General features: G+C 40.1%; 1 protein-coding gene across 2 annotated transcripts in view; it reads left to right on the forward strand.

Annotated features, from left to right (window-relative positions):
- Nucleotides 1-578: 578 nt before the first annotated feature.
- zgc:100829 (uncharacterized protein LOC445149 homolog) overlaps nucleotides 579-20849 on the forward strand; it is a 34788-nt gene continuing 14517 nt past the window's right edge. For both annotated transcript variants that reach the window (XM_063011774.1, XM_063011775.1), the window contains exons 1-6: nucleotides 579-1013; nucleotides 6445-6507; nucleotides 7474-7621; nucleotides 8063-8180; nucleotides 9818-9856; nucleotides 10223-10264. In XM_063011774.1, coding sequence (XP_062867844.1) covers nucleotides 848-1013; nucleotides 6445-6507; nucleotides 7474-7621; nucleotides 8063-8180; nucleotides 9818-9856; nucleotides 10223-10264 — 576 coding nt within the window. In that variant the 5' untranslated portion in view covers nucleotides 579-847. The remainder of the gene's footprint in view (nucleotides 1014-6444; nucleotides 6508-7473; nucleotides 7622-8062; nucleotides 8181-9817; nucleotides 9857-10222; nucleotides 10265-20849) is intronic.

Genomic DNA, 20849 nt, shown 5'->3' on the forward strand with positions numbered 1-20849 from the left:
GAGAGAGAGAGGAATGTTGTGATGTCACTAGCTAAGTCATACACAAAGGAAGGACGGCAGTACTCATTCTCCCTGTCGGGTCTGTACAGCCTGCTGGAGATAGTCCACACCCAACTGTGAGTACAAATTCTTTTTTCAGATGATTCTTTCCCTCCCCATCTGTTCCTTTCACTCTTTACCATCAGAATTTAGCTTTCTGCTCCTAGTTCTTGATTGAATAGCTGACAGAAAATGTATTTCTCTCTCAACTTTTATTACTCCTTTTTTACTCTTGTAGAATACTGTAAATAGTTCTTATGACAGGGCTGCAGTTGTCTCCATTTAAACTGCATGCTTCTTTCTTTAGACGCAGCACTTGTAGTTGTGTTACCGCCTCAGAACGATGAGGTAAAAATAGAATCAAAGTGCCTTGGGGAGTTTTAAGAAATCTCCTCCCATTTCAGCAAGAGAGGCAGGATGTTTGACCAAGTCCAATCTGGCTTAAAACTGAAGAGGCAAGTCAACCAGTACACTTAAAAACAAAACAAAGAGACAAAAGAAGTATCCGAAGAGAACCCAGCTGAATGCTGAAAACTATTCACTGACAGACAAGCAAGCTGAGCAAATCAGGCTCCAAAAGAGCTTAGCAAATTGTTTCCAGATGTTCTAACTTGTCATTTTTCCCCCACAGCCCATCCAGCTGCTGGCAGCCACTCTGTGATGAGAGAGTGCACATGGTGAGCGGCAGGGTGCAGCAACAGGGCCGGCACTCAGTCTTAAACTAGACGTCCTTTTCATTTTCAGTGACATCCTTCACCTCTTGATCTAAAGGACTAACACGTGGACAGGGAAATACACAAAGGCAACCATGCTGCAACAGATCTTAAAGGATATGTACATAGACCCAGATGTTCTGGAGGCTTTGAATGAGGAGCAAAAAAAGACATTATTTTTGAAGATGAGACAGGAGCAGGTTCGCCGCTGGAAAGAGCGTGAGGAGAACCAGGAGCCATGCAAACCCAAAACAAGGCCAGGTAAAACTAATTTACCTCAAACCTACTGTGTTGCTTCATATTACATATCTTGTAGATGTCCGTTCCACCCAAATAATAATAATAACATACATGACCCTTACAGGTGTACGGATGCTTTAACCTCAGCTCTCAACTGTATAACTTTTCTGACCCCTGCTAGCTAGTTGTATCAGTACTTATCAGTCGTATGTTTCTTCTGGGAAGGCTTTCCAAAATTTTGCAGTGTGTCTATTCAGTCAAAAGAACATTAGTAAGTTAAGGCACTGATGATGGATGAGGTGTTTGGTTGCGTTGAGTTCAAGGCTCTGTGCAGGCCACTGGAGGTCAAATTAGTCACACCATGGACCTTCTCGTTTATATATATATATATATATATATATATATATATATATATATATATGCCTACTGTCAACAAACTTAATTACAAATCACACACCCTTAACCTCTCATCAAAGGACACATCACATACGCAAAAGTAGACACATGTGAACACAACCTTTAACGTACCCTTCTGCTTATGCATCTCTTGTAGGTTGTCATGGCTAAATATGGTAAGAGTGTGAAGTAAATCATTGAGTGGTAAACACTGCAGCTGATCTGTGGTATGAACATCCTGTCTGAAAAGAAGTCATCACGGAAGCCACAAAGCAACAGAGTTCACCTATAAAAGTTTATACTGAGACGTAGATTGGATTATAAGAAAAGCTAATAATGCTACCCATAGAATTAACTGCTCTGTGTTTGCAAAAAAATAAACATGATTACTGTTTTTCACACTTTTATAATAACCACCAGTAACCTACACTGCTTGCTAAATACATGAAATGACATTCAAACTTCCCAGTAGGTAGATTAGTCACTCCATCATTACTCCCAGTTGTAAGTGAGTAAATAGATTGGGAAATGATGGCCTGCAATGGATTGCCATTCTGTCTACAGTGTATTTTTACACTTTTTACATAAAAAAAAGCCAGTAATAGGCCAGTCAACGTATGTGTTTCTAGAGCTTGTATTTTTTATATCCTTTTGCTGTAGTGGTGATAGAATATAAACATATTTCACTAAATGATGTGCAAGTGATTCTAGAGATTAACAAAAGTTCTGCATCAGCTATGGGGCTTAAGATATGCTGATAAGATATGCAGGAGCTAAATTGTCAGGGCTTTAGCAGGGTTATAAGCAGGACTTTGTGTTCATTGTAGAATTGACCAGGCAGCAAGTCTAAACAGAGTCCCAATTATTCTAATTGTGTTGAGGTCAGGCCACAGGGGTTTCTCTGTACCAAACTTTTTAAGCCATGTCTTTATAGACCTTACTTTGAGAACAGGGGTACAGTCATGCTGGAAAAGAAAAAGCCCTTCCCCAAAAGGTTGGCACAATGTTGAATGTATAAAATTACATCTTTTAAACATGTGTATGGCTGAAAAACCTGAACCCAAGCAACAGGAGGGGTGTCCACATACTTTAAGTACACTATATGGCCTATCACATTGTCCTAAAACTACAAACCACATGTAACACGAAAGGCTTAGCTGGAATACACTGTGCAGTTCAATAGTTTTAGCAGTGGTGACTTTAGCTCCAAAAGCCGAGGGTTTAATATCCAGCTCTGTCAAGCTACTACTTATTGTCATTTATTGAATTGTATCCTGTCTCATTTATTCACTTTAATTAAAATCATCATCCAAACACAGAAATGTTTTTGTGATGTGAACCTACCACATAAGGTGACCTTTTTCTAAACTGACTTTCGAACTTTGACCCATATATGTGAGGGATATCTGGCCAAATCAGTAATAGAGGGAGGTCAGGCATGTTTTTGAGATATTAGTGGAATGTATCTAGGATGTAGCAAAAGAAAAGTGCTTAGGATTGGAAGACAGACCACAGATTAGGAAAAACTCTGGGTTAGTTTACATTACAGGATTAGGCTAAATGTACCCAAAGTACACATTCTAAACTGGTTTGACCTTTGAGGAACTTGGAATCCTGTCTGTCAGCATTTCAAAAAAAAGGTTGTGGGAGGTTTTGTGGTAAAAAAAAACAATATCAGCAGCAACTTTAGTCTAAGCAGTCCAGCGTCATGTAAAATGTAAAACCTGACAACTATGGATGAGACATAGACTGATGATGCATTAATTTGGCCTGCCTTATGTCAGTTAGACCAGACGTAAACTTTTTCTTTGCTAAGCTGTTAACAAAGTGGTTATTATCGAGTGTCTTGGGGCTGCTGAAGAACAAAAACACCTCTTTTTCTTAAGATGTGTGCAGCTGTTTTTCAGCTGCTCTATGATTTCGCTACAGCAAGCTGATAGAATATCCTCAGCCACAGTACACAATGCTTCAACAGATTGCAGACTGTTAAAATAGTTTCTACCCGCTGTGTAATCTTGTGATATGCAGAACTGCAGTCGTTCAGATGTCCTAAGTTAGATTTAGAAAACACAACAAAGTACTGTAAAGAAGGGACTGGCCTACTTTAAAAGCAAGGCAGAAAGTTTCTGCCAAACCAAGTTAAATTCCTTTATACAAGTAACTGCCAGCAAAGCAGGAAGTCTGCAGGAAGTGGATGTGTTCAAAGCAGTACTATAAAAAAAAACTGAGATAGAGCAAGCAAGTAAAAGAATAAAAGCAAGAGACTTTTAGATTTTAAAATACCTTAACCTTTTTCTTTAAAACTATTTATAATATTTTAGCCATTAGCCCATTTCATTTAGGAGAAATAAGTAGAAAATCATCAGGTCCTTATCATTATTAAGAGTAGATAGGAAACCTGATGCAATGCAGTAGTGCATCGGATCTCAGAAACTTAAGAATGTCCTGCATGCTTTTTCTATCATTTCAGCACAGATGTAACAATGTTTCAAATTCTATTCATGCGAAAACACTATGCCCAGTATGCTGGATCTGTGGGTAGCACTGTCACCTCACAGCAAGAAGGTCCTTTTTGTGTGGAGTTTGCATGTTCGCCCCATGTCCATGTGGGTTTCATCTGTGAGCTCCGGCTTCCTTCCACAGTACAAAGCCATGCAGCCAGGTTAATTGGAGGTACTAAAATTGGCCAGAATGTGTGTGAATGTGTGTGTGTGTTTTTCTGACTTGTGATGGACTGGCGACCTGTCTGGGGTTCAGGTTACCCTAAATAGGATAAAATGGTGGTAAAACAGACAATGAATAAATGAATGTTTCTCATGTGGAGTTTAATGTGCTATGTTAAAGTCTGTTTGAATGAAGTACTATTACTTCAGAAATGCTCAATGTAGTTATCCATAGTAATTAATAGATATAATGATGCAATTAGTGGAGCAAGATTTTGCTGTGCATTACCCACCAGGGTGTTTTGTGATCATTTTCACAATTTTACATGTGACCTTTTTGGTGTAAATCAGTCCTCAAGGACTAGAAGCAGTGACCCACCTGTGTGGTTTTTATTTTATTAAAAAATACAAAGCTGCATACATTTAATTCGGTTCAGAACTTAAACAAGAACTAAAAAATAAAACTATAAAATTTTACATAATACCAAAACTACTCCAGTCTGACTCTTAAAACATGGTAAGGAGCAACTGATTTCTTAAAACAAAACCTTAATTACAATCCATACATTCCTAATCAATGTGGCATCAAAAATGCATTTTATGTTGAAATAGTCAGGAATGTCCCCATCACAGTATGTTTATATCACTTTAGTCCAGATAATGCCCTCATAGCTGTGCAATCTACCCATGTAATGGGGAAGAATGTACCCTTATCTCATGACAGACTCTGGCTTTTATACTTTACACTAGCAGCTATCCAGATGGACCTTTTCTTACTTTGGCCTGGTGAACTTGACATTTATTATTTCCATAAACATCTAAAGGGTCAACTCGTCCGACTACAGTATATATTTTCTCTGAGTTTCAGTCCTTTTAGGGTTATCTAAAGCCTCTAAAGCCTGGAGAAGTGGTACTAGAACAGTGTTACTGGATGTGGCTTTCTCTGTGAACAGTTCCAACTTGCATTTGTGGATGCAGCAACAATGTTTGCCCACTGCCCGTTTCAACTTGGAACATGTTGCAGACATTGTATTGATGTTTGTACATTTACAAAAACAAGTTGATGATGTAAATACCTATCTCTTTGTACTGTTTTTTTAAAAATACAGGACAATGTAGCACTATTTTTAGTACTATATGATGTAACTTGCTTTAAATTGTTTTTAGTTCCTTCAGTGGGTGACTTGTGACCTATCCATCACAAGTCCGTTCGTCCGTCCGTCCATCCATCCGTCCATCAATCTGGATCAAGTTGATTTACTCAGGATAAAGATTATTTAATAAAATGTATACACACAATGTCAAATAACATATTACAAGAAAAAGAATAAATGACCTGCATACTTAACATAACATTTATTCTCTTTAACTGCTTGAATGCAAAACAGGTTTTAGAAGTCTGACGTATATCATGTTGTATGGTATCACAGTTCTTTGGCTCAGCTCAGTATGTTATACTTGATTTGATCTGCTCAGGATACATGTTACACACAAATCATGCAATGCTATGTGGGCCTTCTTTGACAATAATGAATACAAGAATATGGGTGGCATTACTTATCTAATTACACAAAGGCACCAGTGCCAGACTGACTGTTGTGACAAGCCCATCATGTCTTAATCATCGAGGGCAGGTCTGCCTGTTAAGCTAGAATGTTGTGTTTTTGCCAATAGGTGTGCAAGAAGAACCAGTTCATTCTAACAGTTACACATGTTTGCTGGCAAACCTGAAACTGAAACACTTGTGTTTGTCAGACCACTGAAGTTTAATAAAGACTTTACATGCATGCTTATCTATTGTCTTCATTACTGTTTATCCCTTTTTTGGTGTGATTTTTTGTTCTTTTGTGTATCAAGATCATTTGGAAACTAGCTAATCTGAGTGCATATCAAACAATATGTGATATTTAAAATTGTTTGTCCCTGATGTTTAATATGTACAGCTGACATAAACATACAATTTTATAGAACATGTACTGTATGTTACAGCAGTCTTTAGATATCAGTCATTTCTGTAACTGCTCTTTTTCTGTGACTGAATGATTGAAACTGATGTTAGCTATGAAGGCTTGGCATGCAATCAACATTCCAGTTCAGTTGGCTCTACACCAAACCTGCCAAACCATGCCTTTAGCAACCTTTGTAGCAATTGTTAACAATGGTGTGTGGCTTAAACACCCGAACGCAATAATTAGAATTCATGTCCACATATTTTAGCTTTCAGGGTTTTTTTTTTGTATAAGCAACTGTTTCAACTATTACATTACGGATAAAAACAGTTGCAGAAATGTATTACTATTATTATTATTATAAAAAAATGTATTACAATGTATTATTAAATACTATTAACTTTATCCCATGTCTCTCTTTTTCCTTTCACCTCTCTTCTGTAGCTCACAGTAAAAGTGTGACCTGGCTGTTGGGCCATGATGGTGATGTTCATGTTAATGTCATTGGTGAGATGGATGAGTTCAAGTCCTCCAAGCTTTGATTTGATCTGCTCAGGATACATGTTACACACAAATCATGCAATGCTATGTGGGCCTTCTTTGACAATAATGAATACAAGAATATGGGTGGCATTACTTATCTAATTACACAAAGGCACCAGTGCCAGACTGACTGTTGTGACAAGCCCATCATGTCTTAATCATCGAGGGCAGGTCTGCCTGTTAAGCTAGAATGTTGTGTTTTTGCCAATAGGTGTGCAAGAAGAACCAGTTCATTCTAACAGTTACACATGTTTGCTGGCAAACCTGAAACTGAAACACTTGTGTTTGTCAGACCACTGAAGTTTAATAAAGACTTTACATGCATGCTTATCTATTGTCTTCATTACTGTTTATCCCTTTTTTGGTGTGATTTTTTGTTCTTTTGTGTATCAAGATCATTTGGAAACTAGCTAATCTGAGTGCATATCAAACAATATGTGATATTTAAAATTGTTTGTCCCTGATGTTTAATATGTACAGCTGACATAAACATACAATTTTATAGAACATGTACTGTATGTTACAGCAGTCTTTAGATATCAGTCATTTCTGTAACTGCTCTTTTTCTGTGACTGAATGATTGAAACTGATGTTAGCTATGAAGGCTTGGCATGCAATCAACATTCCAGTTCAGTTGGCTCTACACCAAACCTGCCAAACCATGCCTTTAGCAACCTTTGTAGCAATTGTTAACAATGGTGTGTGGCTTAAACACCCGAACGCAATAATTAGAATTCATGTCCACATATTTTAGCTTTCAGGGTTTTTTTTTTGTATAAGCAACTGTTTCAACTATTACATTACGGATAAAAACAGTTGCAGAAATGTATTACTATTATTATTATTATAAAAAAATGTATTACAATGTATTATTAAATACTATTAACTTTATCCCATGTCTCTCTTTTTCCTTTCACCTCTCTTCTGTAGCTCACAGTAAAAGTGTGACCTGGCTGTTGGGCCATGATGGTGATGTTCATGTTAATGTCATTGGTGAGATGGATGAGTTCAAGTCCTCCAAGCTTCTCCGCTCAGGGTTTTGCGAAAGAAATGCTGCTAGTCTTTTCAACAATTCACAGTATGGACTTAAATCTTTTTCTTTTGCTTAATATAAACATTAAACAGCACTATACAAACTCAGTACAGCACTATACAGATAAGTAAATGTATGCACACCTATAGAACAAAAAAGAACTTTGGATTTTTTGTTGAAACCCATTTACATTTATACCACTGAGCATATGCTTTTATCCAAACCATATGCCAACCTAACAATGATCAAACGTTAATCAGTGACCCTCTGATTACTAGTCCAATAACTTAACACCATTTAAATAGTTGCTATGTATTTATAGCTTAAGTTCGTAAAATTTTTAATAATTCTTTAAAATCCTTTTAATATAAGTTTTTTTGGAAAAGATTTTTACACTCAAGTAAAAGTCATAAAATCATAATTTTCTACAATTTTGAAAATCTTTTTTGGACAGTGTTACATCCTTTTATATATTATATTTCACAGCAACCAGGAGACCAGTCTGAAGAGTAACCTTGTAAACAGAATATCCACAGAACCTGTATGGAACCTGCGAGAGAATTTCACTTCAAAAACTCTCTCAGGAGTTCAGCTTAACTTGAAGGTATGTGAGAAAGATTTAAATTTGTTAGATTTATCCAAACACTAGAACAGACAGTATGTCCAAAGAGTATGGACAACCCTTTTAATTATTGAGTTTGGGTATTTTAGCCACACTCATTGTTACCACTGTATGCTACTAATTTTGTGATAACAACTTGGAGAAGGTGCTTTTATGTTAGAGCATTAACATAAAAGCACAAAGCACACATTTACATCACCTGTATTAGACAAGCCTTCTAATCCATTATCTGCCACCATTACAATTGTAGTATTTTTATTATGCATTCTTCCTAACCTACATTACATTTACATTGCACTACTATGGTAATATTGTAGAATCTGGCAGGAAAAGTTTAAGTGTTCATTCCAGTGATGTCTAGCATGTATGAATGCATTAATCCCCAAAGCTTATAAAAATTGAACAACTTAATCACCTTAAGTTTTTAATTAAAATTCAAATGACCAAAATAAAAGTAAGGCAGTAGTAGATCAAGGGTTAAGGCACTGGACTAGTAATTGAAAGGTTGCTGGTTTAAGCCCCACCACTGACAGGTTGCCATTGTTGCAAGTGTAGACTGACAATGTAGAATGGCAATCAAAATTTAATCCACACCACAATGGGCACTAAAATCTGAAGCCACTGTATTTAAATTTAAACTTAAAACCCTACAAGATAATTAATAGAATGACTGTAATGTGAAGCAAACAGAACCACTAATTAGCCGCTCAGGTGGCGCAATGGTAAAAACACACGCTAGTGCACCAGAGCTGGGATGTCACTGCATTTCCGTACATTTGTATGTGTGTGTGTGTTTCCTGGGGCCTGTAAATTGGTGTGTGTATGCTTGCATTTAGGTGCTGTACTGTGCATCAGTGTGTGTGCGTGTGCGTGTAGGTGACCTTCCTGTTGCTGTCATTAATCTGGGATAGAACCGTGGGGCAGCAAGACGGACTTTCACCACAGGGAGATCCATCGCTCAAGAGCGAAATAAATCACAACCTCTGTCCCTTTGTCTTGTCAGCTTTTCCTTTCACCATTTCTCTGACTCATTTACTTTTTTCAAGAACAACTCACATTTCCCCAAACCTGAACCTCCCTGGCTCTCTTTTTGCCATTTTACAAGTTTTGAAATGTGTTGGTGCACATTTGTGTGTACGATCAGGCTAGACATATTCCAGGGTTTTTTGCCTGCTGGTTTGTGCTGCTTTTTTAGGCTGCGCCTCTGGAGAAGGCCTGCTGGGGTTGCAAGATGGTAAAATATGCAGGCCAGGTTTTGCGTTCGATTGGTGTCAAGGGCGCATTCTCATCCCCTTCTGAATCACGCTATACTAATGCAAGGAAGAAGGCTCACACGGTGTGTTGCCATAGCAACACCGCGCACAGTCAGGGCTGACTAGGATGGACGTCGGCTGGTCGCTTTTGGCCACACCGTGATCCTTCACAATCCTAATGCAAACATCTGCGTGAACATGTTTCACTGCCAGGTCTTCAACCTGTTCCTAAATACGACCATTTCTGTACTGTGGTTTACATTACAGCTGCTGCTGGTAATGCTGCATGTTGGCATATTGAGTTTTGCCAGCTAATAAAAAACAAAGAGTTTTATTCAAGGATGCATACTGCTTGTGTTTTAACAGGAGAACAGGGAAGAAGTGAGGACGTTGCCCCCTCCACAGGTACGTTTTGGTATTGCATCACATGGCAGACTTTATTATACGTGGTAGTGGTGGTGAGTCTGTAATACATTCACAGTGACACAGATGATACAAGGACCTGGACCTTTTCCACTGAGGAAATCTTTACTCCAAATCTGTGGTTGTCAATATTCTTATTAATGTATAGGCATCATACATCTATTGTATAAAACTTGCCAGCCCATATACTGTGGCTTGCAAAGGGCCCACATTTTAGGAAACCCTGCTCTAAGTACAGTTAGAATATTTTGCACCTTTGTATTCCAGCCTGTATCTTTACCCCCAAAAAATGTTATTGTGACCCAATGTTGATGTTTCATTTAACTAAAGTGTTTCCTCTCTCTGTAGGTAACAATGTGTGAAGAGAAGCCACCATCTCCTGTTGAAATTGTAAGTTTGCTAGCAGTTTTTGTATTTATTTTATTATTTTTTTTATGGCTGGGTTTTAGAGGCACAATACAGACCGGTTGTAAATTAAGGAAAAGTTCAAATAATAAAATTAAATAAATGAGTGGAGAAACTTAATGACTGCATATGCTTTCAGACAGGTGCACTGTACATTTGGGATGACTTGTTCCTTTAGAATGAAGGGCTGCCTGCAAATCTGTATAAAGATATTATGACTCATATACAGTGTATCACAAAAGTGAGTACACCCCTCACATTTCTGCTGATATTTAAGTATATCTTTTCATGGGACAACACTGACAAAATGACACTTTGACACAATGAAAAGTAGTCTGTGTGCAGCTTATATAACAGTGTAAATTTATTCTTCCCTCAAAATAACTCAATATACAGCCATTAATGTCTAAACCACTGGCAACAAAAGTGAGTACACCCCTAAGAGACTACACCCCTAAATGTCCAAATTGAGCACTGCTTGTCATTTTCCCTCCAAAATGTCATGTGATTTGTTAGTGTTACTAGGTCTCAGGTGTGCATAGGGAGCAGGTGTGTTCAATTTAGTAGTACAGCTCTCACACTCTCTCATACTGGTCACTGAAAGTTCCAACATGGCACCTCATGGCAAAGAACTCTCTGAGGATCTTAAAAGACGAATTGTTGCGCTACATGAAGATGGCCAAGGCTACAAGAAGATTGCCAACACCCTGAAACTGAGCTGCAGCACAGTGGCCAAGATCATCCAGCGTTTTAAAAGAGCAGGGTCCACTCAGAACAGACCTCGCGTTGGTCGTCCAAAGAAGCTGAGTGCACGTGCTCAGCGTCACATCCAACTGCTGTCTTTGAAAGATAGGCGCAGGAGTGCTGTCAGCATTGCTGCAGAGATTGAAAAGGTGGGGGGTCAGCCTGTCAGTGCTCAGACCATACGCCGCACACTACATCAAATTGGTCTGCATGGCTGTCACCCCAGAAGGAAGCCTCTTCTGAAGTCTCTACACAAGAAAGCCCGCAAACAGTTTGCTGAAGACATGTCAACAAAGGACATGGATTACTGGAACCATGTCCTATGGTCTGATGAGACCAAGATTAATTTGTTTGGTTCAGATGGTCTCAAGCATGTGTGGCGGCAATCAGGTGAGGAGTACAGGTGTGTCATGCCTACAGTCAAGCATGGTGGTGGGAATGCCATGGTCTGGGGCTGCATGAGTGCAGCAGGTGTTGGGGAGTTACATTTCATTGAGGGACACATGAACTCCAATATGTACTGTGAAATACTGAAGCAGAGCATGATCCCCTCCCTCCGGAAACTGGGTCGCAGGGCAGTGTTCCAGCATGATAATGACCCCAAACACACCTCTAAGATGACCACTGCTTTATTGAAGAGGCTGAGGGTAAAGGTGATGGACTGGTCAAGCATGTCTTTAGACCTAAACCCAATAGAACATCTTTGGGGCATCCTCAAGCGGAAGGTGGAGGAGCGCAAAGTCTCGAATATCCGCCAGCTCCGTGATGTCGTCATGGAGGAGTGGAAAAGCATTCCAGTGGCAACCTGTGAAGCTCTGGTAAACTCCATGCCCAGGAGAGTTAAGGCAGTTCTGGGAAATAATGGTGGCCACACAAAATATTGACACTTCAGGAACTTTCACTAAGGGGTGTACTCACTTTTGTTGCCGGTGGTTTAGACATTAATGGCTGTATATTGAGTTATTTTGAGGGAAGAATAAATTTACACTGTTATACAAGCTGCACACAGACTACTTTTCATTGTGTCAAAGTGTCATTTTGTCAGTGTTGTCCCATGAAAAGATATACTTAAATATCTGCAGAAATGTGAGGGGTGTACTCACTTTTGTGATACACTGTATATGATCACCTGATCCATATAATGGAGCTTTTTAGCCAGTTGGAAGTAGACTCATTCAGGGATACAATGCCCCCATCCAAATTGCCCAAGGGTTCACTGAATGGTTAAATGATTGTAATATATATATATATATATATATATATATATATATATATATATATATATATATATATATATACAGTGTATCACAAAAGTGAGTACACCCCTCACATTTCTGCAAATATTTTATTATATCTTTTCATGGGACAACACTATAAGACATGAAACTTGGATATAAGTTAGAGTAGTCAGTGTACAGCTTGTATAGCAGTGTAGATTTACTGTCTTCTGAAAATAACTCAACACACAGCCATTAATGTCTAAATGGCTGGCAACATAAGTGAGTACACCCCACAGTGAACATGTCCAAATTGTGCCCAGTGTCAATATTTTGTGTGACCACCATTATTATCCAGCACTGCCTTAACCCTCCTGGGCATGGAATTCACCAGAGCTGCACAGGTTGCTACTGGAATCCTCTACCACTCCTCCATGATGACATCACGGAGCTGGTGGATGTTAGACACCTTGAACTCCTCCACCTTTCACTTGAGGATGCGCCACAGGTGCTCAATTGGGTTTAGTCCATCACCTTTACCTTCAGCTTCCTCAGCAAGGCAGTTGTCATCTTGGAGGTTGTGTTTGGGGTCGTTATCCTGTTGGAAAACTGCCATGAGGCCCAGTTTTCGAAGGGAGGGGATCATGCTCTGTTTCAGAATGTCACAGTACATGTTGGAATTCATGTTTCCCTCAATGAACTGCAGCTCCCCAGTGCCAGCAACACTCATGCAGCCCAAGACCATGATGCTACCACCACCATGCTTGACTGTAGGCAAGATACAGTTGTCTTGGTACTTCTCACCAGGGCGCCGCCACACATGCTGGACACCATCTGAGCCAAACAAGTTTATCTTGGTCTCGTCAGACCACAGGGCATTCCAGTAATCCATGTTCTTGGACTGCTTGTCTTCAGAAAACTGTTTGCGGGCTTTCTTGTGCGTCAGCTTCCTTCTGGGATGACGACCATGCAGACCGAGTTGATGCAGTGTGCGGCGTATGGTCTGAGCACTGACAGGCTGACCTCCCACGTCTTCAACCTCTGCAGCAATGCTGGCAGCACTCATGTGTCTATTTTTTAAAGCCAACCTCTGGATATGACGCCGAACACGTGGACTCAACTTCTTTGGTCGACCCTGGCGAAGCCTGTTCCGAGTGGAACCTGTCCTGGAAAACCGCTGTATGACCTTGGCCACCATGCTGTAGCTCAGTTTCAGGGTTTTAGCAATCTTCTTATAGCCCAGGCCATCTTTGTGGAGAGCAACAATTCTATTTCTCACATCCTCAGAGAGTTCTTTGCCATGAGGTGCCATGTTGAATATCCAGTGGCCAGTATGAGAGAATTGTACCCAAAACACCAAATTTAAAAGCCCTGCTCCCCATTTACACCTGGGACCTTGACACATGACACCAGGGAGGGACAACGACACATTAGGGCACAATTTGGACACGTTCACTGTGGGGTGTACTCACTTATGTTGCCAGCCATTTAGACATTAATGGCTGTGTGTTGAGTTATTTTCAGAAGACAGTAAATCTACACTGCTATACAAGCTGTACACTGACTACTCTAAGTTATATCCAAGTTTCATGTCTATAGTGTTGTCCCATGAAAAGATATAATGAAATATTTGCAGAAATGTGAGGGGTGTACTCACTTTTGTGATACACTGTATATATATATATATATTAGGGCTGTCACACGATTAAAATTTGTAATCGAGATTAATCGCGATTAAAAATTGTAATTGTGTGACAGCCCTAAGTTTATACATTTCGAATTAACGACCGTAATTTTAATTAATCGCAAACTAATAATTTAGCAAAATTTGAACAGTTATGCACATTGTTATTGCAAAAATGTGTTTACCAATAAAACATTCATAAAATATGATAAAATTATTAAATCTAAATTCATTTTAGAAAGCACATTATCTGACAAAAGTGAGGATCTTTTCCTGTTTATAACCCTGACACTGAAAACAGGTGCACCAATCATAATGTTTTGATCTAATATAAGGCATCAGTAAAGCATCAAAACACAGATATGATTATTTCATAGCTCTATTAAGAAAACCTTTTAATACTGTGTTTGTGAAGAAACAATACTGGGAAATACTGTTCTAAATGACCATTTAAACACCTATAAATACCTGAAACAGTCAAGTTACCAGACATTATGTATAAGTAATTGACTGTAGCTATAAAAAAGTGTTAATTAATACAGTCCATGTAAACGCTTAGTCCATATAAATATCAGACATCAGACACAAAAAAACTACAAACATCACAAATATAAATCATGAAACTGAGCTACAGCATGGTGGCCAAGGTCATACAGCGGTTTTCCAGGACAGGTTCTACTCGGAACAGGCTTCGCCAGGGTCGACCAAAGAAGTTGAGTCCACGTGTTCGGCGTCATATCCAGAGGTTGGCTTTAAAAAATAGACACATGAGTGCTGCCAGCATTGCTGCAGAGGTTGAAGACGTGGGAGGTCAGCCTGTCAGTGCTCAGACCATACGCCGCACACTGCATCAACTCGGTCTGCATGGTCGTCATCCCAGAAGGAAGCTGACGCACAAGAAAGCCCGCAAACAGTTTGCTGAAGACAAGCAGTCCAAGAACATGGATTACTGGAATGCCCTGTGGTCTGACGAGACCAAGATAAACTTGTTTGGCTCAGATGGTGTCCAGCATGTGTGGCGGCGCCCTGGTGAGAAGTACCAAGACAACTGTATCTTGCCTACAGTCAAGCATGGTGGTGGTAGCATCATGGTCTTGGGCTGCATGAGTGTTGCTGGCACTGGGGAGCTGCAGTTCATTGAGGGAAACATGAATTACAACATGTACTGTGACATTCTGAAACAGAGCATGATCCCCTCCCTTCGAAAACTGGGCCTCATGGCAGTTTTCCAACAGGATAACAACCCCAAACACAACCTCCAAGATGACAACTGCCTTGCTGAGGAAGCTAAAGGTAAAGGTGAGCACCTGTGGCGCATCCTCAAGTGGAAGGTGGAGGAGTTCAAGGTGTCTAACATCCACCAGCTCCGTGATGTCATCATGGAGGAGTGGAAGAGGATTCCAGTAGCAACCTGTGCAGCTCTGGTGAATTCCATGCCCAGGAGGGTTAAGGCAGTGCTGGATAATAATGGTGGTCACACAAAATATTGACACTTTGGGCACAATTTGGACATGTTCACTGTGGGGTGTACTCACTTATGTTGCTAGCCATTTAGACATTAATGGCTGTGTGTTGAGTTATTTTCAGAAGACAGTAAATCTACACTGCTATACAAGTTGTACACTGACTACTCTAACTTATATCTAAGTTTTATTTCTATAGTGTTGTCCCATGAAAAGATATAATAAAATATTTGCAGAAATGTGAGGGGTGTACTCACTTTTGTGATACACTGTATATATATATACAGTGTATCACAAAAGTGAGTACACCCCTCACATTTCTGCAGATATTTAAGTATATCTTTTCATGGGACAACACTGACAAAATGACACTTTGACACAATGAAAAGTAGTCTGTGTGCAGCTTATATAACAGTGTAAATTTATTCTTCCCTCAAAATAACTCAATATACAGCCATTAATGTCTAAACCACCGGCAACAAAAGTGATTACACCCCTTAGTGAAAGTTCCTGAAGTGTCAATATTTTGTGTGGCCACCATTATTTCCCAGAACTGCCTTAACTCTCCTGGGCATGGAGTTTACCAGAGCTTCACAGGTTGCCACTGGAATGCTTTTCCACTCCTCCATGACGACATCACGGAGCTGGCGGATATTCGAGACTTTGCGCTCCTCCACCTTCCGCTTGAGGATGCCCCAAAGATGTTCTATTGGGTTTAGGTCTGGAGACATGCTTGGCCAGTCCATCACCTTTACCCTCAGCCTCTTCAATAAAGCAGTGGTCGTCTTAGAGGTGTGTTTGGGGTCATTATCATGCTGGAACACTGCCCTGCGACCCAGTATCCGGAGGAAGGGGATCATGCTCTGCTTCAGTATTTCACAGTACATATTGGAGTTCATGTGTCCCTCAATGAAATGTAACTCCCCAACACCTGCTGCACCCATGCAGCCCCAGACCATGGCATTCCCACCACCATGCTTGACTGTAGGCATGACACACTTATCTTTGTACTCCTCACCTGATTGGCACCACACATGCTTGAGACCATCTGAACCAAACAAATTAATCTTGGTCTCATCAGACCATAGGACATGGTTCCAGTAATCCATGTCCTTTGTTGACATGTCTTCAGCAAACTGTTTGCGGGCTTTCTTGTGTAGAGACTTCAGAAGAGGCTTCCTTCTGGGGTGACAGCCATGCAGACCAATTTGATGTAGTGTGCGGCGTATGGTCTGAGCACTGACAGGCTGACCCCCCACCTTTTTAATCTCTGCAGCAATGCTGACAGCACTCCTGCGCCTATCTTTCAAAGACAGCAGTTGGATGTGACGCTGAGCACGTGCACTCAGCTTCTTTGGACGACCAACGCGAGGTCTGTTCTGAGTGGACCCTGCTCTTTTAAAATGCTGGATGATCTTGGCCACTGTGCTGCAGCTCAGTTTCAGGGTGTTGGCAATCTTTTTGTAGCCTTGGCCATCTTCATGTAGCGCAACAATTCATCTTTTAAGATCCTCAGAGAGTTCTTTGCCATGAGGTGCCATGTTGGAACTTTCAGTGACCAGTATGAGAGTGTGAGAGCTGTACTACTAAATTGAACACACCTGCTCCCTATGCACACCTGAGACCTAGTAACACTAACAAATCACATGACATTTTGGAGGGAAAATGACAAGCAGTGCTCAATTTGGACATTTAGGGGTGTTGTCTCTTAGGGGTGTACTCACTTTTGTTGCCGGTGGTTTAGACATTAATGGCTGTATATTGAGTTATTTTGAGGGAAGAATAAATTTACACTGTTATATAAGCTGCACACAGACTACTTTTCATTGTGTCAAAGTGTCATTTTGTCAGTGTTGTCCCATGAAAAGATATACTTAAATATCTGCAGAAATGTGAGGGGTGTACTCACTTTTGTGATACACTGTATATATATATATACTGTATATATACAGTATATATATATATTATATGCTTTGACTTTCAAAATCACTAGGTCTCAAGACATACAACACTTTTAGGAGATTTTGGACCAACATTACACAATATACACCGTTCAGCCATAACATTAAAACCACCTTCTTGTTTCTACTGTCCATTTTATTGGCTTCACTTACCATATAGAAGCACTTTGTAGTTCTACAATTACTGACTGTAGTCCATCTGTTTCTCTGCATGCTTTGTTAGCCCCCTTTCAATGGTCAGGACTCTCCCAGGACCACTACAGAGCAGGTATTATTTGGGTGGTGGGTCATTCTCAGCACTGCAGTGACACTGACATGGTGGTGGTGTGTTAGTGTGTGTTGTGCTGGTATGAGTGGATAAGACACAGCAGTGCTGATGGAGTTTTAAAACACCTCACTGTCACTGCTGGACTGAGAATAGTCCACCAACCAAAAATATCCAGCCAACAGTGCCCCATGGGCAGCGTCCTTTGACCACTGATGAAGGTCTAGAAGATGACCAATTCAAACAGCAGCAATAGATGAGCGATCGTCTCTGACTTTACATCTACAAGGTGAACCAACTAGGTAGGAGTGTCTAATAGAGTGGACAGTGAGTGGACACGGTATTTAAAAACTCCATCGGCATTGCTGTGTCTGATCCACTCATACCAGCACAACACCACCATGTCAGTGTCACTGCAGTGCTGAGAATGATCCACCACCTAAATAATACCTACCCTGTGGGGGTCCTGACCATTGAAGAACATGGTGAAAGCAGGCTAAAAAAAAAGTATGTAGAGAAACAGATGTACTACAGTCAGTAATTGTAGAACTCCAAAATGCTTCTATATGGTAAGTGGAGCTGATAAAATGAAAAATGAGTGTAGAAACAAGGAGGTTGTTTTAATAATATGGCTGATCAGTGTACATCACATTTAAAATGGTTAACAAATTAGCAGAGCTACTATTTTATGACATAAAAGGACATGTTAGACAATGTATACAATTATTGTAACATTAAGTCTGCTACTTGTTGCTCTAGGTGACATTGGAGTTTAGCAGTTTCAGTGGGATTTCAATTATCATGATTCTGTGATCAGAACACATACACATTTGAGTCTAACGGGTGCAGTTAAACTCACCCTATTTATATGACCCCAGATAAGTAAGTTACAGTTAAACAAAATCACTAACATGGAATTAGGAGGCCATGCTACCAAGTTAAATAACCATATTCAACTTTCCATCCATGACACCAAATTTATAATTTAAGTAAATAAGCTGATCTTTGTTTAATTTTGACCCAGCACATACAAAACCCCACAATAAACTTAAGAGACCTCACAGTGAAAGTAATTGCAGAAATCACTGAAATAGCAAGACTGCCATGACATACTTGTGTCTTACAGGTGTATGTAAAAATATTGAGTTCTAGGCATTATTTTGTTTTGTATGTAATAGGATGTGTGAACCGGTAAAGAAAAAGCTGAGTTAGGGAGCTTATTAGTTACAGGCTCGACACTCACCAGTTCTGTGTCAGTGCTGGCTTTGCATCAGCACTTGTCATGTTTCCTTTAGGAAAGTCCCTGAAAGTGATGACTCAAAATTACCAGATCTCTCTCTCTCTCTCTCTCTCTCTCTCTCTCTCTCTCTCTAGTGTATAACTAAAAAATAAATAGCTAAAAACTTTTTGCCTACAGATGGGTTGTGCTTAATATATGGGAAAATAACTGAATTTAATACCATCATTCATCTCAATGGCAGCATTTTTCTTTAACCCTGGAAACCAGTGTTGATACTACAGGACCCTTCGGTGTGTGCAGTTGGTGGATGATGATGCATTAAATTTCCTTTTTTATAACTGAACAACCTGAAACATTTTCTTTTTTTTTTTTTTTTTTTTCCCCCACTTTTTTCCCCAATTTTTCTCCCCTAATCTAGTCGTGTCCAATTACCCTGATTGCGTCCTCTATACTGATTCGACCCTTCACCGCTGACTGAGGACGCCTCTCAACTGACATACGCCCCCTCCGGCACATACAGTCAGTACAGACTGCATTTTTCACCTGCACGAGTCGAGTTCATACACTTGACGGGTACTGTGTACGAAGGGCCACACCCCCATCAGCATTATTCCTCAGCCCTGTGAAGGCGCCATCTGTCAGCCAGCAGGGGCCGCAGTTGCACCAGTTATGAGGACCTATGATCCGACTTTCTTACCCTCTAACCCTGAACATATATAAGAGACCCAGACTTACCAGACTGACTGTGTTTCTGATAACGACAAAGCTATTAGTGAAATGGAATCTTTGTATTAAATCTTCCGAAGAAACATTCGTCTTTATTTTATTGACGGGGGATATATTAGAAGGGAAAAAAACAAGACCGAAAGCTCAAGTGCAAGATAAAGCCAAGATCATCGGTAGAACTCTACAGTACTACAACCCTGATTGAGACTTATCAAAGCTTGGACCAGATTAGCTCATCTTTCCCTCGGGCTTTCATTATTTAGGTCTGTATGTCCCCTGTTGACTCTGTCTCTCCTTATCTGACTCTGTAACATTGCTGAAGTGTAGAGGTCAGATTATAAGGCAGTGTCACGTCCCCTGTGTTTCAGTGTGGAGTTATATAGCCTGTGTGCGTGTCTGTGGTCTCACTTCTCTCTGATGCCTGCAAGGGCTGAGGTCACAACACCAGCTGTCCTCGGCACTCCTTCTCAGATCTCACCAGGCCCGCCTGTCCCTCCCCGCAGCCCAGCATACACCTGTCTCTGTCCTTACTTTTGCATTACTGTTCTCAATAACTGAGCACTGTTTCTTGTGGTCTCATTGGAAAATAAGAGCTGTTTTAAAACAGAAACTAATAGAACTTGGAGTTCTGGGTCTAGTTTAATTCAAAACAGCTGGAAAGGTCAGTGATGAAACAAAATGCAACTGAGTAATGAACAGTAATGTCACATTTGCTTTTTATGATCGACTGTTTACTAAATCTTTTGGACAGATAACCCTAGTTTTTACTAAAAGAACCCAAAAGCAAGAGCAAATAAAGTCTTATGGAGTGAGATGTGATCTGTTCATGTCCCTATGTTATCTGTTAACCTCTTGCTGTCTCCAAGGCCTACTTTTATAGCATTAGTAAATAGCAACATGCAGTGGCTCCCAGCCATTAACATCAGCAATATGGCATTAGTCACAAGACCCTGACTAAGAGTTACTGAGTACCAAAATAAGGGTTTATTAAGAGGGTTCAGTTGATGGGGTTTTGGCATCTAGCAAGGATCTTACCCCATGGTCGGCTCCTATTTCACTCAGTGGAATCAGTTAGGCAGACCCAAGACCTGCTGTAGGGATTATGTATACTTGAGAATATCTGGATGTCACCAGACAAAAATGGTGTACTCTGATGGAAGTTTTCTTTAAGGATGTTTCTATATTTGGCTGCACTCATCCAGCCCTTATTTCTCACTAGTCTTCCTGTTCTTGCCACTGAGAAGCTTTTCCGTTTCAGTTTTTAAATCTT

Source organism: Trichomycterus rosablanca, chromosome 16 (assembly GCF_030014385.1).
Source record: "Trichomycterus rosablanca isolate fTriRos1 chromosome 16, fTriRos1.hap1, whole genome shotgun sequence".
Classification (NCBI taxonomy): domain Eukaryota; kingdom Metazoa; phylum Chordata; class Actinopteri; order Siluriformes; family Trichomycteridae; genus Trichomycterus; species Trichomycterus rosablanca.